The sequence below is a fragment of the Amblyomma mixtum genome, chromosome 2 (assembly GCF_055824585.1).
Source record: "Amblyomma mixtum isolate Tamu chromosome 2, ASM5582458v1, whole genome shotgun sequence".
NCBI classification, from domain to species: domain Eukaryota; kingdom Metazoa; phylum Arthropoda; class Arachnida; order Ixodida; family Ixodidae; genus Amblyomma; species Amblyomma mixtum.
In genome coordinates, this window is record NC_143013.1 from 188,323,237 (window position 1) to 188,342,435 (window position 19,199).

At 49.5% G+C, this 19,199-nt stretch overlaps 1 protein-coding gene across 1 annotated transcript; it reads right to left on the bottom strand.

Moving 5' to 3' along the window:
• Positions 1-6,461: 6,461 nt before the first annotated feature.
• LOC149361847 (uncharacterized) lies at positions 6,462-10,469 on the bottom strand. Its single transcript, XM_089572842.1, has one exon. It carries the CDS (start codon positions 9,919-9,921, stop codon positions 7,672-7,674), a length of 2,250 nt encoding a protein of 749 aa, XP_089428968.1. The 5' UTR covers positions 9,922-10,469; the 3' UTR covers positions 6,462-7,671.
• Between the last annotated feature and the right edge of the window lie 8,730 nt (positions 10,470-19,199).

Below are 19,199 nucleotides of genomic sequence, written 5' to 3' on the forward strand. Positions count from 1 at the left end.
TGTTCTTATCCGCCCTCAATACCTGCTAGGCTACATCCGCGCATATTCGCGAGGTCGCACAGTATCGTTGTCACACTAGTACAACAATGTCGTCATCATCGGAATCACTGCAGGAGTCGTCCCCGGACTGCATCTTCAAAAGACTCTCGGCTTTCCGCACCATAAGTTGAACGAAAATCTCCACGATGAGCCTCACGTCTCTTCGGGGCGATCGCATCCCGTTCAGCTTCCTGCAGGAAGCAGCCAGGACTTGGCGGGCGTCGGCGTTCATGGCTAGGAAATGGTGGTTCACTGGAGCAGCACAAACGCAAAGCAAGCACCACGGCCTTCACCAGAGCGAATGAGCTTTAGGGAACGCGCCCGGTTTTTCAGTGCGAATGAGGGAAAGGGGTGTGTCCGGTTTTCTCCAATAAGAGAACCACGGCAAGATTTCCGGAAATGGGATGTCCAAAATGTCACGTCAGATAAGGATTACAATTGCTGCACCCTCCTGATAACGTTTTCCTTATCCAGGAAGGCTGGCTAGCAGTGAGTCACGGATTTCTGCATGCGTGCGTGTCCTGCGACTTTTCTGCCACCTTTGGTTAACGAATAGCCGCTTGTGTGGTGCGGCTTCTGGAGATTTCGATGAGGTGAATTCGTGACAGGAACTGCTAAGGAGCTTTGCGTTGGCACGTAAAAGCCTCGTACGCGCCACGCTGCACTCCGAAAAATTAATGACACCAGCAATTAGAATTGAAGGTTTAAAAAAAAACTCGTGGCCTTGAGGCAGAGCGCCCGCCTCGGCTTCGGGAGGTGGTGGGTTCGACTCCCGCCGCCGGCCGGGTAGCCACCGGTTTTCTCAAAATGGGTACAAGCTATGGCCCGGCCTGGTGCTCGGCTTCCCAGGGCTGCATTGCTTGGGAAAGGAGCCTACGCCTTCAAATCCCGTCACTGTGGGCAGAGAGTCGTGCAGACAAAGCGAAAAAGGGCCACAAATTGGGCTTATGCCGCATGAGGCGGACTTATGGTTGCTTGGCGGGGGAACTTATCACTCATCCGTCAAGGCAACTGTTTGGTCTAAGACCCTTTTCCCAAGCATTTCACCCTAGAAGAGCCGAGCACCAGGCCAGGGGAAATCTTGTACCCATTAAAGAAACCGGTGGGTACCCGGCGGCACTGGGGATCGAACCCAGCACCTCCCGAATGCGAGGCGGATGCTCTACCACAAGGCCACGCTTCGGTAAAGAAGTTTTCGGCCTGCCAAAACAGCCTCCCCCGGCCATACACAGACTAGGCCAGGGCCAGGCCACTTCCCAAGTGGAAGTCTCTTGCACAAAGTGCTTGGTGCGCCCCCTCACCAGAGACTGCTCTTGTACCAATTTAGGTTTGGTCATCCTCGGGCTCGAAAGCCCTCCCATCGAGCGTGGCGGACTGACGAACTACTGCCACCCCGATGGTCGTGTGTGGGTCCAACCCACGAGCTTCGGACAGGCGGGGTCGCTACTCCCCGTGGTGCACCTCTGTGATGTGCACCCCTGCCAGACGCCGAAGCGCCCTCGACTTCGGGTAATCCCTTCGCGCCGCACTGCAAGCGGGAGCCCGATTCTACCAAATTTTATTAAGCGTCTTGGATTTGACGCCGGCCCTGCAAGCAGGGCCTACCGCCTTCGTACCCGCAGTGCGAGTGTGGGCTTCATCCCACACCCGTCCGGTCTCACGACGGTACTACTCACAGACTCTCAAGGGACGCAAGCGCCAGTTCTGCTTTCGCTTTGCCCTCGCTCTCTTAGCCTACTGAGACGCCCGAAGGCCTCAGCGTTTCCCAGAGATGGCCCTGGTTTCCCGGAGGGGGAACGAGGGCAGACCCCAGCAGCGCTCCCGAGTGGTCTTTGGACACGGGTTACACAGGGATGCCCCTACCCCTGATGACTTTAGTCAGCGGGGATTTCCCTGCAGCGAATCTGCTGGAGACTTAGCCACAGCAGCCTATCCCTAGACTGCCACAGCGTATGAACTCTCTCGCTTTAAGTCCTGGGATAGGATCACCACAGACCCTTCCCAGGATCAAAGTCCTGGGATGCATTAGCATCGCCTCCTATTTCACTGGATTACAGGAGTACGCAACTACTCCCAGCGTTTCGCCTCAGGACTTTCATCGCCAGTGCCATCACACCCCGCTAGGTAACAGGAGGACGCTATGCCTCCCAGTGTTAGCCGGCCTGGGAGCAACCCTAGTAAACCACAGCCCCAGTCACAGCTTTTCAACTGCGGCCAGGCAGCCAACCCTCCGGTTGACAGCCGACAGCAAGCGGTGGTGCTGTGATAGACACAACACCCCAGTCATTCCAGCCCTGACACGAGGCTGCTAACGTTTTGGGTGGGGCTGCGGCTCACCACACACCGAGCACCGCCAGCCCCGAGGCGCCGTACACCCTTTAGGGAGCACAGATTAGCCCTATTTTAATAGGGCCGCCTCGGGTGAGAGTTCACCCATGCGCTTAGGAACCCAACCTCAGCCAGCCTTTGGCTTGCTTTACAGGCTCACGCCAACCGAGCCCGGCTGAAGAGACAGAGAATTTATGCAGCACAAACTCCATCTCCAAATCCATCTCCATCTCCATCTTCACCGAAGCGTGGCCTTGTGGTAGAGCATCCGCCTCGCATTCGGGAGGTGCTGGGTTCGATCCCCAGTGCCGTCGGGTACCCACCGGTTTCTTTAATGGGTACAAGATTCCCCCTGGCCTGGTGCTCGGCTCTTCGAGGGTGAAATGCTTGGGAAAAGGGTCTTAGACCAAACAGTTGCCTTGGCGGATGAGTGATAAGTTCCCCTGCCAAGCAACCATAAGTCCGCCTCGTGCGGCATAAGCCCAATTTGTGGCCCTTTTTTTTTCTCGCAAGTCAGACAGCCGGAAAAACCGGCATGTCTAGTCAGCTGTGATACTCTGAAGTTTTCTCTTCGGAACGAAGGATCGCTTACAGTGTTTGTCTTGAGACACGCTGGTTAGAGCGTACGAGTTTTGAATCGGAACTCCTCACTTTGCAGTGAACCATGAACCACCTTTGCAGGCTGAGTGCTCGAAACTAGGTTGCCCCCGAAGGGGCGCAGCGGGGTTTACGGAGCTTCCTCCAAGCGCACACCCCTGAAGAAGCCGGGCGCCGGGCCGGGGGTGGCTTGTACCCATTTTTACTGGTGGGTGTCCGGCGGTGGGAAATAATTTTCTTAAACTGCACTGCATTAACAGACTGCGGCAAATATAAAATCCAAACCTCTGGCTACGGGATACAAAATTGTCCACGAATTTACCTCGCTACTTAGATGCCCGCAAGTAGTAATCCATATAGTTGACCTACGTTGTTTGCAGTTCAGAAGACGCAACGGTTGCCTTCCTTGGTTTAATGGTTTTCAAAAACTCCTTGACGGCGTTGTTTTAATTTTAAATTTCAGTAGAGTACAATTTGCAATTTTTTTTTAACTTTTGGCTTCGCATTTGTTAAAATGATCTTGGACATATTTGTGCCTTTCCCTAGCTTTTATTTGATGATTCTATTCGTTTTCTTCGTCTTGGGGCGTTTAAGTTTAGACTGCTTCAGTGAATTCCTTTGATTAATTAATTCTATTTCCGCTATTCGTTAAGCTAGATTTCTGGTTTAATTAAAGCTGTCTCCAAATGACCGAAACATTTGGCACCCAATCTGCCCCGCGTTGCATGCTAATTGCCTGAATTGTTTCTATTCTCCTGTATTTCCAGTGTCGTGATACTTGTGTAAATGGTGCGATATCTTCGGGAGGAAAATTTGGAATAAAAAATGAATCCTACGTTCATGATTTATTAGTTTATTCAATTTTGTACAATATGGCGTGTCTGTATAAGCACTCGTTTTCTTGAGTGGTTACAAAGATTTCTATGGACGCTGCTGCATGTCATTTCGCCCTTGTGTCACTCTGTTCCACGGAGTGCATTCAAACTGGACCTGTACTTCTACTAGAAGAAGCGGTGTTCTTATCCGCCCTCAATAGCTGCTAGGTTACATCCGCGCATATTCGCGAGGTCGCACAGTATCGTTGTCACACGAGTACAACAATGTCGTCATCATCGGAATCACTGCAGGAGTCGTCCCCGGACTGCATCTTCAAAAGACTCTCGGCTTTTCGCACCATAAGTTGTACGAAAATCTCCACGATGAGCCTCACGTCTCTTCGGCGCGATCGCATCCCGTTCAGCTTCCTGCAGGAAGCAGCCAGGACTTGGCGGGCGTCGGCGTCCATGGCTAGGAAATGGTGGTTCACTGGAGCAGCACAAACGCAAAGCAAGCACCACGGCCTTCACCAGAGCGAATGAGCTTTAGGGAACGCGCCCGGTTTTTCAGTGCGAATGAGGGAAAGGGGTGTGTCCGGTTTTGTCCAATAAGAGAACCGCGGAAAGATTTCCGGAAATGGGATGTCCAAAATGTCACCTCAGATAAGGATTACAATTGCTGCACCCTCCTGATAACGTTTTCCTTATCCAGGAAGGCTGACTAGCAGTGAGTCACGGATATCTGCATGCGTGCGTGTCCTGCGACTTTTCTGCCACCTTTGGTTAACGAATAGCCGGTTGTGTGGGGCGGCTTCTGGAAATTTCGATGAGGTGAATTCGTGACAGGGACTGCTAAGGAGCTTTGCGTTGGCACGTAAAAACCTCGTACGCGCCACGCTGCACTCCGAAAAATTAATGACACCAGCAATTAGAATTGAAGGTTTCAAAAAAAAACTGAGAGAATGTATAGTTATGATCAAATACTTTTCTTAAACTGCACTGCATTAACAGACTGCGGGAAATATAAAATCTAAACCTCTCGCTACGGGATACAAAATTGTCCACGAAGTTACCTCGCTACTTAGATGCCCGCAAGTAGTAATCCATATAGTTGACCTACGTTGTTTGCAGTTCAGAAGACGCAACAGTTGCCTTCCTTGGTTTAATGGTTTTCAAAAACTCCTTGACGGCGTTGTTTTAATTTTAAATTTCAGTAGTGTACAATCTGCAATTTGTTTTTTACCTTTTGGCCTCGCGTTTGTTTAAATGATCTTGAACATATTTGTGCCTTTCCCTAGTTTTTATTTGATGATCCTATTCGTTTTCTTCGTCTTGGGGCGTTTAAGTTTAGACTGCTTCAGTGAATTCCTTTGATTAATTAATTCTATTTCCGCTATTCGTTAAGCTAGATTTCTGGTTTAATTAAAGCTGTCTCCAAATGACCGAAACATTTGGCACCCAATCTGCCCCGCGTTGCATGCTAATTGCCTGAATTGTTTCTATTCTCCTGTATTTCCAGTGTCGTGATATTTGTGTATATGGTGCGATATCTTCGGGCGGAAAATTTGGAATAAAAAAATGAATCCTACGTTCATGATTAATTAGTTTATTCAATTTTATACAATATGGCGTGTCGGTATAAGCACTCGTTTTCATGAGTGGTTACAAAGCTTTCTATGGACGCTGCTGCATGTCATTTCGCCCTTGTGTCACGCTGTTCCACGGAGTGCATTCAAACTGGACCTGTACTTCTACTAGATGAAGCGGTGTTCTTATCCGCCCTCAATAGCTGCTAGGCTACATCCGCGCATATTCGCGAGGTCGCACAGTATCGTTGTCACACGAGTACAACAATGTCGTCATCACCGGAATCACTGCAGGAGTCGTCCCCGGACTGCATCTTCAAAAGACTCTCGGCTTTCCGCACCATAAGTTGAAAGAAAATCTCCACGATGAGCCTCAAGTCTCTTCGGCGCGATCGCATCCCGTTCAGCTTCCTGCAGGAAGCAGCCAGGACTCGGCGGGCGTCGGCGTCCATGGCTAGGAAATGGTGATTCACCGGAGCAGCACAAACGCAAAGCAAGCACCACGGCCTTCACCAGAGCGAATGAGCTTTAGGGAACGCGCCCGGTTTTTCAGTGCGAATGAGGGAAAGGGGTGTGTCCGGTTTTGTCCAATAAGAGAACCGCGGCAAGATTTCCGGAAATGGGATGTCCAAAATGTCACGTCAGATAAGGATTACAATTGCTGCACCCTCCTGATAACGTTTTCCTTATCCAGGAAGGCTGGCTAGCAGTGAGTCACGGATTCAGGGTGTCTACCAAGTTGACGTTTCCAAATTCCCTGAGTTTTCCAGGTTTTCCCTGAGTGCATTTGTTAAATTCCCTGAGTGACACATTACTTTGGTTTATGCAAAAACAGCCTGACACAAAGCCGCCTGATGTTATCACTCTCCAGTAAGCATGTTAAAAAATAAAAAAAACGATTTAGTCTTATTTGAATAGTAAGGAGTAGCTTTTACCGTATTTACTCGCATAATAGGCGCACTTTTTTTCCAGAAAATTCGGCTCAAAGTACGGGGTGCGCCTATTACGCGGGGTAAAATTTCCGGAAATTTTTCGACTCTCAGAATTAAACACACCGCGTAAACGCACTCGTGTAAGGGCCGCACCCCGTTTTCCCGAAGAAAATATTAAAAAAAAAGATCCGTGTAAGGGCCGCACCGAAACTTTCTACGACCCACGCGGGAATAGCCTTCGGAATGTACGCGCCGAGGCCTCTGCGATCGGCTCCGGCCGCGGGCACCGGGCGCTTGATCGTGGAGGCCACACACGCGCACAGGAGCTTCCAGATGCCACCCACGGAGGGCGCCCGAGGTAGAGCTGATCATCATCATCATCAACGTTTTCCTCCGCCGCGAGCTGTCGCTATCCATATCGCCATCAGCATCTCTAGCTCGCCTTTTTTTTTCGTTTTTTTTTTTGTTGCTGTCAAGTGCCGGGATCTGCGGTAGCGCGATAGTTCATCGTGGTTTATGGCTTTGCCGCGGAGCGTTGCTGTTTTAGCTCGACGGCCAAGCACCTTAACAGCTACACGGCTGGGAGTTTGCTCTCGAACACGGCTAGCGTACGGCAGGTCGGAAAATACGACGTGGCCGAGAAGTGCGGCAGTTGCGACTGCGGCGTCCCTAAATTTTCGTACGCGACTCCAAGCGCCGAGGTTTTCGCGGGCCTAAGTCGGGAACGTTTCCGGCTGGAGATAAAGCTTTCCAAACAGACGTTTAAAGTGAGCATCCCTGAAAACTGTGTGCGGCTGTTCTACGCGATGTCGTTGTACGTGCTGTGGGTCCGCAGCAGGACTAGTAGTCAGTTCAGCAAAAACTTTGTTAAAATAAAGATTGGGGAACGGGGGGTGGCGAGGCGTCGGCTTGCAATCGTGTAAATACAGTATTGATCACAGTGCCAAGTTCGGGGTGCGCCTTTTATGCGCGGAAATAGAAAAAAATCTGATTTTTCGCGCCCAAACTAGGGGTGCGCCTATTATGCGAGTAAATACGGTATTTCATTGTAAAAAAAAAAAGCATAAGGGAAACAGTAGCAAAATGCACAACAAATCGAATATCTTCGAAAAAATGCTAAAACAAACTGCGAATCGAATTGAACATTTTCAAATATGAAATAAAAGGAAGATGCATGCGGAAAGAAATACTTTCAAATGTGAGATATTTTTATCTACTGATAGTAACCGCAATGGTGCGATTCTCTCTCAGCAAGTCTATTCAGATGAACTGCAGATTACAGAAATCTTAGTTTGTAGAAATGAAAGAGTGACAAACCTCAATGTAACACTGAAAAGTCAACCTCAAGTTCGTGCACAACGCTTCAGTGTTGTTTCACTGTTTTAGAGAGTTTATTTTAGTTTGGATAAGGGACACTTGCATCTCGGCATCAGCCAACACTTTCTGTTTTTTCAGCTCAAGCTCTTTCACAGAAGCGGCGGCACGCTTCCTTTCACGTTCCTTCCTCAGTGCATCAGCCCTTTCTGCTCTCGTCCTCTCCAGCTCCTCTTTCCACCGTGCGTTCGCCCCACGGACCATTTGGAGCATCCTCTTGGTCAGCTGAACGTTGGCAACTCCTCCAGCCGACATTACGGCGTCATACACGATTCGCTGGGCGACCAAAGATTGCTCCTTCTGATTTTCAACAAGGCATTCCTTGTTAATAGAAAATCCCCGCTCGACAGACGCATTTCCGTGCGATAAAGACAGAATAATTTTAACAAACGTCAAGAGTTCTTTGTTCGAACCACAGATGCCTGCCCAAAGGGCATCCAGCCGATGCGTGCTCCTATTGAAATTTTTCAATGTCGCTTGCGTCGAGGCTAGGGAGCATACATGCTTGTAGGACCGCATCGCCCGGTCAGCTTCTGTTCCTGTCATCCATTGGTGCTCCGTTACAACTTCAAGTGCATCACTTAGACGCCGTTCCCCGAGATCGGGAATCAGCGCGCACGCGGGATCCAGAGACGACGATCCCCTCGTCAGCTTGTACTTCAACGGCGACCTCTCCACGATCTTTTTGGCACAGTTCTTCACGAAAGTGGCGCAGTCCCTTCTGAACCCCAAGATAGCCGAATCTGAAAGTTTCGGGGCCTTTCGGAGCGCATTCTTCGTAGCAAACCCAAGGTCAACCTTGGGCGTCGCAAGCACGTTCGCAGTCAGGTCCATGTCCACCTTGATCAACTTCAAAGGACTGTCCGCTGCCATTATTACTTCTTTCTTCACTATTCTACTCATTAGTGATCGTAGAAGGTTCTCCAATGCTGCGCCAAGAAATGGAAGCATGGGCGAATCGGTCTGGAACTCAGCCAGGAACGGCTGCAGTTCCTCCGCGATGCCAAGCATAAAGGTTAGCTTTGCAGACAGCAGAGGATCGCGAATAGCTGCTTCGACCACGCAGTAACTGGAGCTGGTCGGTCGGTTAGCCCCGTTTCGGCACGACTCGACGTACACTTTTAGGTACGGCAGAATCTCAAGAGCTCTTGAAATTACACGAACATTTTCAAGCCACCGCACAGCACAAAACTTCATAGGGTAAATGTTGCTCCCGGTTATGCGTGCGTATTCAGCGCGTCGGGCAGGTACACATTTGAATAAGTTGTACAAAGCCCGAAGAAATTCCACGAGTTGCCAACCTGTTGCCGCGTGTCCGGTTTTGAAAGCGCCGTTCACAACATGAAGGCCACAGCTACCAACTTCGAGAATACGACGGCCGTCGCTGGATTCACGCAGTTCTTGTTTGATCTCACGGAGAAATTTTGCATTTACATTTGGCCCATCCATTGAGATCTGAAGAATTTTTGATCGGGAGAGTCCATCTGTGGAAGTTTTAAAAGCGGAGACCAATTCTTCCGCCCGCGTGCGCCCCAGAAAGCTTGACGTCAAGTAGCGCGTTTTGACGCTCTGCTCTGCATCCGACCAAAAGCGAACCAGCACGTCCATTTGCTCTCTTTGTGCAACTTTGTTTAACGATTCGTCAAACGCCACGACTACGTGGGCGGCTTGGCTTACTTCCGACATGAGGTTCTCCTTGAAGAAAGGTGCGAGGCCATAGACAATAGTATATCCTACCTTGTCTTTGCCAAGCTGCATTTTCTTGGCTGTAGCTGATGATGGGAACATCAAAGGGAACAGAGAAGCTGATGCCGCGGCAGAACGGAGTGATGAGTGCGTCATAACAGCGTTGAGGCACCACATCACTTCAGCATTTACGACTTCTAAGTCACGCTGAAAGATATCCTTTGCTGTACGGTCGGGCTGGACGTTCGTCGCAGTAGTTGAAGCACTTGAAGGATGCGCAGAAACAGACGGCACTGGCTCGGCACTGGTCACAACGGTGGCCGGCGGTGTCAAAAATGAGGCTACAGAGGGTGTCCCGGCGCCGGTAATGGCCAGTCGGTGCTTCTTACTTTCAGCGTGACTTGTCACCGCTCGTCTTCCCATGTTGCTGAGCGAAAACTGCTTTCTGCATAGCGCGCAGTACGCTGCGTTTGGGTTACTTTCGACGGGCCTAATCCAGGCTGCAAACTCGCAATGTTTCGCATTCGTCCAGTCCTGGACGAAAGTGCACTTCAAGGCCGTCATGCTTGACACGTCGCACACAGCTTGCCTGCGGCACCACAGCAGTCATTAAAACTAAGTCGGTTCAAAGCGGCGCAGCTAAGTACGGACAGACTTCGTTGCTTCGCCAGCGTCGCCAGATCGCGATAAGGCGGGAAACTATTCCCCCTCTCCCAAAGCTGCGCTGCCTGCATCGCGTGTGTGCACCCCCTGCGGCAGAAATGGACGCTTCCATCAGGGAGACGCGCAGGGAGGAAGAGTTCACTCAGAAACACCGGAAAACAAGGGGAGGCCGCTGGCCGTCGAACAGCGCACGTGCGAACCGTAAGAAGCGCGCACTCTGTCGTCGGCCACAGCGCCGGAGAAGCACCGGAAAGTACGCTTCAAAATTCGGAGTGCCGCTGGCGCCGCGAAGCTTTTTGGCGCCTTGCTGGGATGCTCCACTTGACGGCAAAACGTTGGAGGCCGGCGCTCGCTGAGGAGAGTACGCGTAACGCCGCAGTGGACAATCTGTGCAATGCCAGTCCGCATCGTTTACACGAGGCAGCATTATCGCGCCTTTAATTCTTTTTATGTAGAAATGCAACTATTTTTCCCTGATATAAGCACAAATCCCCTGAGTTTTCCCTGAGTTTTTCCAGATTGCCCAAATTCCCTGATAATTCCCGGTTTTCACGGTTTTCCCGGTTGGTAGACACCCTGCGGATTTCTGCATGCGTGCGTGTCCTGCGACTTTTCTGCCACCTTTGGTTAACGAATAGCCGGTTGTGTGGTGCGGCTTCTGGAGATTTTGATGAGGTGAATTCGTGACAGGAACTGCTAAGGAGCTTTGCGTTGGCACGTAAAAGCCTCGTACGCGCCACGCTGCACTCCGAAAAATTAATGACACCAGCAATTAGAATTGAAGGTTTCAAAAAAAACTCGTGGCCTTGAGGCAGAGCGCCCGCCTCGGCTTCGGGAGGTGGAGGGTTCGACTCCCGCCGACGGCCGGGTACCCACCGGTTTTCTCAAAATGGGTACAAGCTATGGCCCGGCCTGGTGCTCGGCTTCCCAGGGCTGCATTGCTTGGGAAAGGAGCCTGCGCCTTCAAATCCCGTCACTGTGGGCAGAGAGTCGTGCAGACAAAGCGAAAAAGGGCCATAAATTGGGCTTATGCCGCATGAGGCGGACTTATGGTTGCTTGGCGGGGGAACTTATCACTCATCCGTCAAGGCAACTGTTTGGTCTAAGACCCTTTTCCCAAGCATTTCACCCTAGAAGAGCCGAGCACCAGGCCAGGGGAAATCTTGTACAAATTTAAGAAACCGGTGGGTACCCGGCGGCACTGGGGATCGAACCCAGCACCTCCCGAATGCGAGGCGGATGCTCTACCACAAGGCCACGCTTCGGTAAAGAAGTTTTCGGCCTGCCAAAACAGCCTCCCCCGGCCATACACAGACTAGGCCAGGGCCAGGCCACTTCCCAAGTGGAAGTCTCTTGCACAAAGTGCTTGGTGCGCCCCCTCACCAGAGACTGCTCTTGTACCAATTTAGGTTTGGTCATCCTCGGGCTCGAAAGCCCTCCCATCGAGCGTGGCGGACTGACGAACTACTGCCACCCCGATGGTCGTGTGTGGGTCCAACCCACGAGCTTCGGACAGGCGGGGTCGCTACTCCCCGTGGTGCACCTCTGTGATGTGCACCCCTGCCAGACGCCGAAGCGCCCTCGACTTCGGGTAATCCCTTCGCGCCGCACTGCAAGCGGGAGCCCGATTCTACCAAATTTTATTAAGCGTCTTGGATTTGACGCCGGCCCTGCAAGCAGGGCCTACCGCCTTCGTACCCGCAGTGCGAGTGTGGGCTTCATCCCACACCCGTCCGGTCTCACGACGGTACTACTCACAGACTCTCAAGGGACGCAAGCGCCAGTTCTGCTTTCGCTTTGCCCTCGCTCTCTTAGCCTACTGAGACGCCCGAAGGCCTCAGCGTTTCCCAGAGATGGCCCTGGTTTCCCGGAGGGGGAACGAGGGCAGACCCCAGCAGCGCTCCCGAGTGGTCTTTGGACACGGGTTACACAGGGATGCCCCTACCCCTGATGACTTTAGTCAGCGGGGATTTCCCTGCAGCGAATCTGCTGGAGACTTAGCCACAGCAGCCTATCCCTAGACTGCCACAGCGTATGAACTCTCTCGCTTTAAGTCCTGGGATAGGATCACCACAGACCCTTCCCAGGATCAAAGTCCTGGGATGCATTAGCATCGCCTCCTATTTCACTGGATTACAGGAGTACGCAACTACTCCCAGCGTTTCGCCTCAGGACTTTCATCGCCAGTGCCATCACACCCCGCTAGGTAACAGGAGGACGCTATCCCTCCCAGTGTTAGCCGGCCTGGGAGCAACCCTAGTACACCACAGCCCCAGTCACAGCTTTTCAACTGCGGCCAGGTAGCCAACCCTCCGGTTGACAGCCGACAGCAAGCGGTGGTGCTGTGATAGACACAACACCCCAGTCAATCCAGCCCTGACACGAGGCTGCTAACGTTTTGGGTGGGGCTGCGGCTCACCACACACCGAGCACCGCCAGCCCCGAGGCGCCGTACACCCTTTAGGGAGCACAGATTAGCCCTATTTTAATAGGGCCGCCTCGGGTGAGAGTTCACCCATGCGCTTAGGAACCCAACCTCAGCCAGCCTTTGGCTTGCTTTACAGGCTCACGCCAACCGAGCCCGGCTGAAGAGACAGAGAATTTTATGCAGCACAAACTCCATCTCCAAATCCATCTCCATCTCCATCTTCACCGAAGCGTGGCCTTGTGGTAGAGCATCCGCCTTGCATTCGGGAGGTACTGGGTTCGATCCCCAGTGCCGTCGGGTACCCACCGGTTTCTTTAATGGGTACAAGATTCCCCCTGGCCTGGTGCTCGGCTCTTCGAGGGTGAAATGCTTGGGAAAAGGGTCTTAGACCAAACAGTTGCCTTGGCGGATGAGTGATAAGTTCCCCTGCCAAGCAACCATAAGTCCGCCTCATGCGGCATAAGCCCAATTTGTGGCCCTTTTTTTTTCTCGCAAGTCAGACAGCCGGAAAAACCGGCATGTCTAGTCAGCTGTGATACTCTGAAGTTTTCTCTTCGGAACGAAGGATCGCTTACAGTGTTTGTCTTGAGACACGCTGGTTAGAGCGTACGAGTTTTGACTCGGAACTCCTCACTTTGCAGTGAACCACGAACCACCTTTGCAGGCTGAGTGCTCGAAACTAGGTTGCCCCCGAAGGGGCGCAGCGGGGTTTACGGAGCTTCCTCCAAGCGCACACCCCTGAAGAAGCCGGGCGCCGGGCCGGGGGTTGCTTGTACCCATTTTTACTGTTGGGTGTCCGGCGGTGGGAAATAATTTTCTTAAACTGCACTGCATTAACAGACTGCGGCAAATATAAAATCCAAACCTCTGGCTACGGGATACAAAATTGTCCACGAAGTTACCTCGCTACTTAGATGCCCGCAAGTAGTAATCCATATAGTTGACCTACGTTGTTTGCAGTTCATAAGACTCAACGGTTGCCTTCCTTGGCTTAATGGTTTTCAAAAACTCTTTGACGGCGTTGCTTTAATTTTAAATTTCAGTAGAGTACAATTTGCAATTTGTTTTTTACCTTTTGGTTTCGCATTTGTTTAAATGATCTTGAACATATTTGTGCCTTTCCCTAGTTTTTATTTCATGATCCTATTCGTTTTCTTCGTCTTGGGGCGTTTAAGTTTAGACTGCTTCAGTGAAGTTCCTTTGATTAATTAATTCTATTTCCGCTAATCGTTCAGCTAGATTTCTGGTTTAATTAAAGCTGTCTCCAAATGACCGAAACATTTGGCACCCAATCTGCCCCGCGTTGGATGCTAATTGCCTGAATTGTTTCTATTCTCCTGTATGTCCAGTGTCGTGATATTTGTGCATATGCGTGCGATATCTTCGGGCGGAAAATTTGGAATAAAAAAATGAATCCTACGTTCATGATTTATTACTTTATTCAATTTTCTACAATATGGCATGTCGGTATAAGCACTCGTTTTCATAAGTGGTTACAAAGCTTTCTATGGACGCTGCTGCATGTCATTTCGCCCTTGTGTCACTCTGTTCCACGCAGTGCATTCAAACTGGACCTGTACTTCAAGTAGAAGAAGCGGTGTTCTTATCCGCCCTCAATAGCTGCTAGGCTACATCCGCGCATATTCGCGAGGTCGCACAGTATCGTTGTCACTCGAGTACAACAATTTCGTCATCATCGGAATCACTGCAGGAGTCGTCCCCGGACTGCATCTTCAAACGACTCTCGGCTTTCCGCACCATAAGTTGAACGAAAATCTCCTCGATGAGCCTCACGTCTCTTCGGCGCGATCGCATCCCGTTCAGCTTCCGGCAGGAAGCAGCCAGGACTTGGGGGGGGGTCGGCGTCCATGGCTAGGAAATCGTGGTTCACTGGAGCAGCACAAACGCAAAGCAAGCACCACGGCCTTCACCAGAGCGAATGAGCTTTAGGGAACGCGCCCGGTTTTTCAGTGCGAATGAGGGAAAGGGGTGTGTCCGGTTTTGTCCAATAAGTGAACCGGGGCAAGATTTCCGGAAATGGGATGTCCAAAATGTCACGTCAGATAAGGATTACAATTGCTGCACCCTCCTGATAACGTTTTCCTTATCCAGAAAGGCTGGCTAGCAGTGCGTCACGGATATCTGCATGCGTGCGTGTCCTGCGACTTTTCTGCCACCTTTGGTTAACGAAATAGCCGGTTGTGTGAGGCGGTTTCTGGAAATTTCGGTGAGGTGAATTCGTGACAGGGACTGCTAAGGACCTTTGCGTTGGCACGTAAAAACCTCGTACGCGCCACGCTGCACTCCGAAAAATTAATGACACCAGCAATTAGAATTGAAGGTTTCAAAAAAAAACTGAGAGTATGTATAATTATGATGAAATACTTTTCTTAAACTGCGCTGCATTAACAGACTGCGGCAAATATAAAATCCAATCCTCTGGCTACGGGATACAAAATTGTCCACGAAGTTACCTCGCTACTTAGATGCCCGCAAGTAGTAATCCACATAGTTGACCTACGTTGTTTGCAGTTCATAACACGCAACGGTTGCCTTCCTGGGCTTAATGGTTTTCAAAAACTCCTTGACGGCGTTGTTTTAATTTTAAATTTCAGTAGAGTACAATCTGCAATTTTTTTTAACTTTTGGCTTCGCATTTGTTTAAATGATCTTGAACATATCTGTGCCTTTCCCTAGTTTTTATTTGATGATCCTTTTCGTTTTCTTCGTCTTGGAGCGTTTAAGTTTAGACTGCTTCAGTGAAGTTCCTATGATTAATTAATTATATTTCCGCTAATCGTTAAGCTAGATTTCTGGTTTAATTAAAGCTATCTCCAAATGACCGAAACATTTGGCACCCAATCTGCCCCGCGTTGGATGCTAATTGCCTGAATTGTTTCTATTCTCCTGTATTTCCAGTGCCGTGATATTTGTGTATATGGTGCGATATCTTCGGGCGGAAAATTTGGAATAAAAAATGAATCCTACGTTCATGATTTATTAGTTTATTCAATTTTCTACAATATGGCGTGTCGGTATACGCACTCGTTTTCATGAGTGGTTACAAAGCTTTCTATTGACGCTGCTGCATGTCATTTCGCCCTTGTGTCACTCTGTTCCACGGAGTGCATTCAAACTGGACCTGTACTTCTACTAGATGAAGCGGTGTTCTTATCCGCCCTCAATAGCTGCTAGGCTACATCCGCGCATATTCACGAGGTCGCACAGTATCGTTGTCACACGAGTACAACAATGTCGTCATCATCGGAATCACTGCAGGAGTCGTCCCCGGACTGCATCTTCAAAAGACTCTCGGCTTTTCGCACCATAAGTTGTACGAAAATCTCCACGATGAGCCTCACGTCTCTTCGGCGCGATATCATCCCGTTCAGCTTCCTGCAGGAAGCAGCCAGGACTTGGCGGGCGTCGGCGTCCATGGCTAGGAAATGGTGGTTCACTGGAGCAGCACAAACGCAAAGCAAGCACCACAGCCTTCACCTGAGCGAATGAGCTTTAGGGAACGCGCCCGGTTTTTCAGTGCGAATGAGGGAAAGGGGTGTGTCCGTTTTTGTCCAATAAGAGAACCGCGGCAAGATTTCCGGAAATGGGATGTCCAAAATGTCACGTCAGATAAGGATTACAATTGCTGCACCCTCCTGATAACGTTTTCCTTATCCAGGAAGGCTGGCTAGCAGTGAGTCACGGATATCTGCATGCGTGCGTGTCCTGCGACTTTTCTGCCACCTTTGGTTAACGAATAGCCGGTTGTGTGGTGCGGCTTCTGGAGATTTCGATGAGGTGAATTCGTGACAGGAACTGCTAAGGAGCTTTGCGTTGGCACGTAAAAGCCTCGTACGCGCCACGCTGCACTCCGAAAAATTAATGACACCAGCAATTAGAATTGAAGGTTTCAAAAAAAACTGAGAGTATGTATAATTATGATGATATACTTTTCTTAAACTGCGCTGCATTAACAGACTGCGGCAAATATACAATCCAAACCTCTGGCTACGGGATACAAAATTGTCCACGAAGTTACCTCGCTACTTAGATGCCCGCAAGTAGTAATCCATATAGTTGACCTACGTTGTTTGCAGTTCATAACACGCAACGGTTGCCTTCCTTGGCTTAATGGTTTTCAAAAACTCCTTGACGGCGTTGCTTTAATTTTAAATTTCAGTAGAGTACAATCTGCAATTTTTTTTTAACTTTTGGCTTCGCATTTGTTTAAATGATCTTGAACATATTTGTGCCTTTCCCTAGTTTTTATTTGATGATCCTTTTCGTTTTCGTCGTCTTGGAGCGTTTAAGTTTAGACTGCTTCAGTGAAGTTCCTATGATTAATTAATTCTATTTCCGCTAATCGTTAAGCTAGATTTCTGGTTTAATTAAAGCTGTCTCCAAATGACCGAAACATTTGGCACCCAATCTGCCCCGCGTTGGATGCTAATTGCCTGAATTGTTTCTATTCTCCTGTATTTCTAGTGCCGTGATATTTGTGTATATGGTGCGATATCTTCGGGCGGAAAATTTGGAATAAAAAAATGAATCCTACGTTCATGATTTATTAGTTTATTCAATTTTGTACAATATGGCGTGTCGGTATAAGCACTCGTTTTCATGAGTGGTTACAAAGCTTTCTATGGACGCTGCTGAATGTCATTTCGCCCTTGTGTCACTCTGTTCCACGGAGTGCATTCAAACTGGACCTGTACTTCTAGTAAAAGAAGCGGTGTTCTTATCCGCCCTCAATAGCTGCTAGGCTACATCCGCGCATATTCGCGAGGTCGCACAGTATCGTTGTCAAACGAGTACAACAATGTCGTCATCATCGGAATCACTGCAGGAATCGTCCCCGGACTGCATCTTCAAAAGACTCTCGGCTTTTCGCACCATAAGTTGTACGAAAATCTCCACGATGAGCCTCACGTCTCTTCGGCGCGATCGCATCCCGTTCAGCTTCCTGCAGGAAGCAGCCAGGACTTGGCGGGCGTCGGCGTCCATGGCTAGGAAATGGTGGTTCACTGGAGCAGCACAAATGCAAAGCAAGCACCACGGCCTTCACCAGAGCGAATGAGCTTTAGGGAACGCGCCCGGTTTTTCAGTGCGAATGAGGGAAAGGGGTGTGTCCGGTTTTGTCCAATAAGAGAATCGCGGCAAGATTTCCAGAAATGGGATGTCCAAAATGTCAGGTCAGATAAGGATTACAATTGCTGCACCCTCCTGATAACGTTTTCCTTATCCAGGAAGGCTGGCTAGCAGTGAGTCACGGATATCTGCATGCGTGCGTGTCCTGCGACTTTTCTGCCACCTTTGGTTAACGAATAGCCGGTTGTGTGGGGCGGCTTCTGGAAATTTCGATGAGGTGAATTCGTGACAGGGACTGCTAAGGAGCTTTGCGTTGGCACGTAAAAGCCTCGTACGCGCCACGCTGCACTCCGAAAAATTAATGACACCAGCAATTAGAATTGAAGGTTTAAAAAAACTGAGAGAATGTATAGTTATGATCAAATACTTTTCTTAAACTGCACTGCATTAACAGACTGCGGCAAATATAAAATCCAAACCTCTGGCTACGGGATACAAAATTGTCCACGAAGTTACCTCGCTAATTAGATGCCCGCAAGTAGTATTCCATATAGTTGACCTACGTTGTTTGCAGTTCAGAAGACGCAACAGTTGCCTTCCTTGGATTAATGGTTTTCAAAAACTCCTTGAAGGCGTTGTTTTAATTTTAAATTTCAGTAGAGTACAATCTGCCATTTTTTTTTTACCTTTTGGCTTCGCATTTGTTTAAATGATCTTGAACATATTTGTGCCTTTCCCTAGTTTTTATTTCATGATCCTATTCGTTTTCTTCGTCTTGGAGCGTTTAAGTGTAGACTTCTTCAGTGAAGTTCCTATGATTAATAATTCTGTTTCCTCTATTCGTTAAGCTAGATTTCTGGTTTATTTAAAGCTGTCTCCAAATGACCGAAACATTTGGCACCCAATCTGCCCCGCGTTGGATGCTAATTGCCTGAATTGTTTCTATTCTCCTGTATTTCTAGTGCCGTGATATTTGTGTATATGGTGCGATATCTTCGGGCGGAAAATTTGGAATAAAAAAATGAATCCTACGTTCATGATTTATTAGTTTATTCAATTTTGTACAATATGGCGTGTCGGTATAAGCACTCGTTTTCATGAGTGGTTACAAAGCTTTCTATTGACGCTGCTGCATGTCATTTCGCCCTTGTGTCACTCTGTTCCACGGAGTGCATTCAAACTGGACCTGTACTTCTACTAGATGAAGCGGTGTTCTTATCCGCCCTCAATAGCTGCTAGGCTACATCCGCGCATATTCACGAGGTCGCACAGTATCGTTGTCACACGAGTACAACAATGTCGTCATCATCGGAATCAATGCAGGAGTCGTCCCCGGACTGCATCTTCAAAAGACTCTCGGCTTTTCGCACCATAAGTTGTACGAAAATCTCCACGATGAGCCTCACGTCTCTTCGGCGCGATCGCATCCCGTTCAGCTTCCTGCAGGAAGCAGCCAGGACTTGGCGGGCGTCGGCGTCCATGGCTAGGAAATGTTGGTTCACTGGAGCAGCACAAACGCAAAGCAAGCACCACGGCCTTCACCAGAGCGAATGAGCTTTAGGGAACGCGCCCGGTTTTTCAGTGCGAATGAGGGAAAGGGGTGTGTCCGGTTTTGTCCAATAAGAGAACCGCGGAAAGATTTCCGGAAATGGGATGTCCAAAA

What these genes read in the sequence shown, in the direction of transcription:
- LOC149361847 (XM_089572842.1), bottom strand. Translation starts at nt 9,921, where the DNA reads ATGACGGCCTTGAAGTGCACTTTCGTCCAGGACTGGACGAATGCGAAA.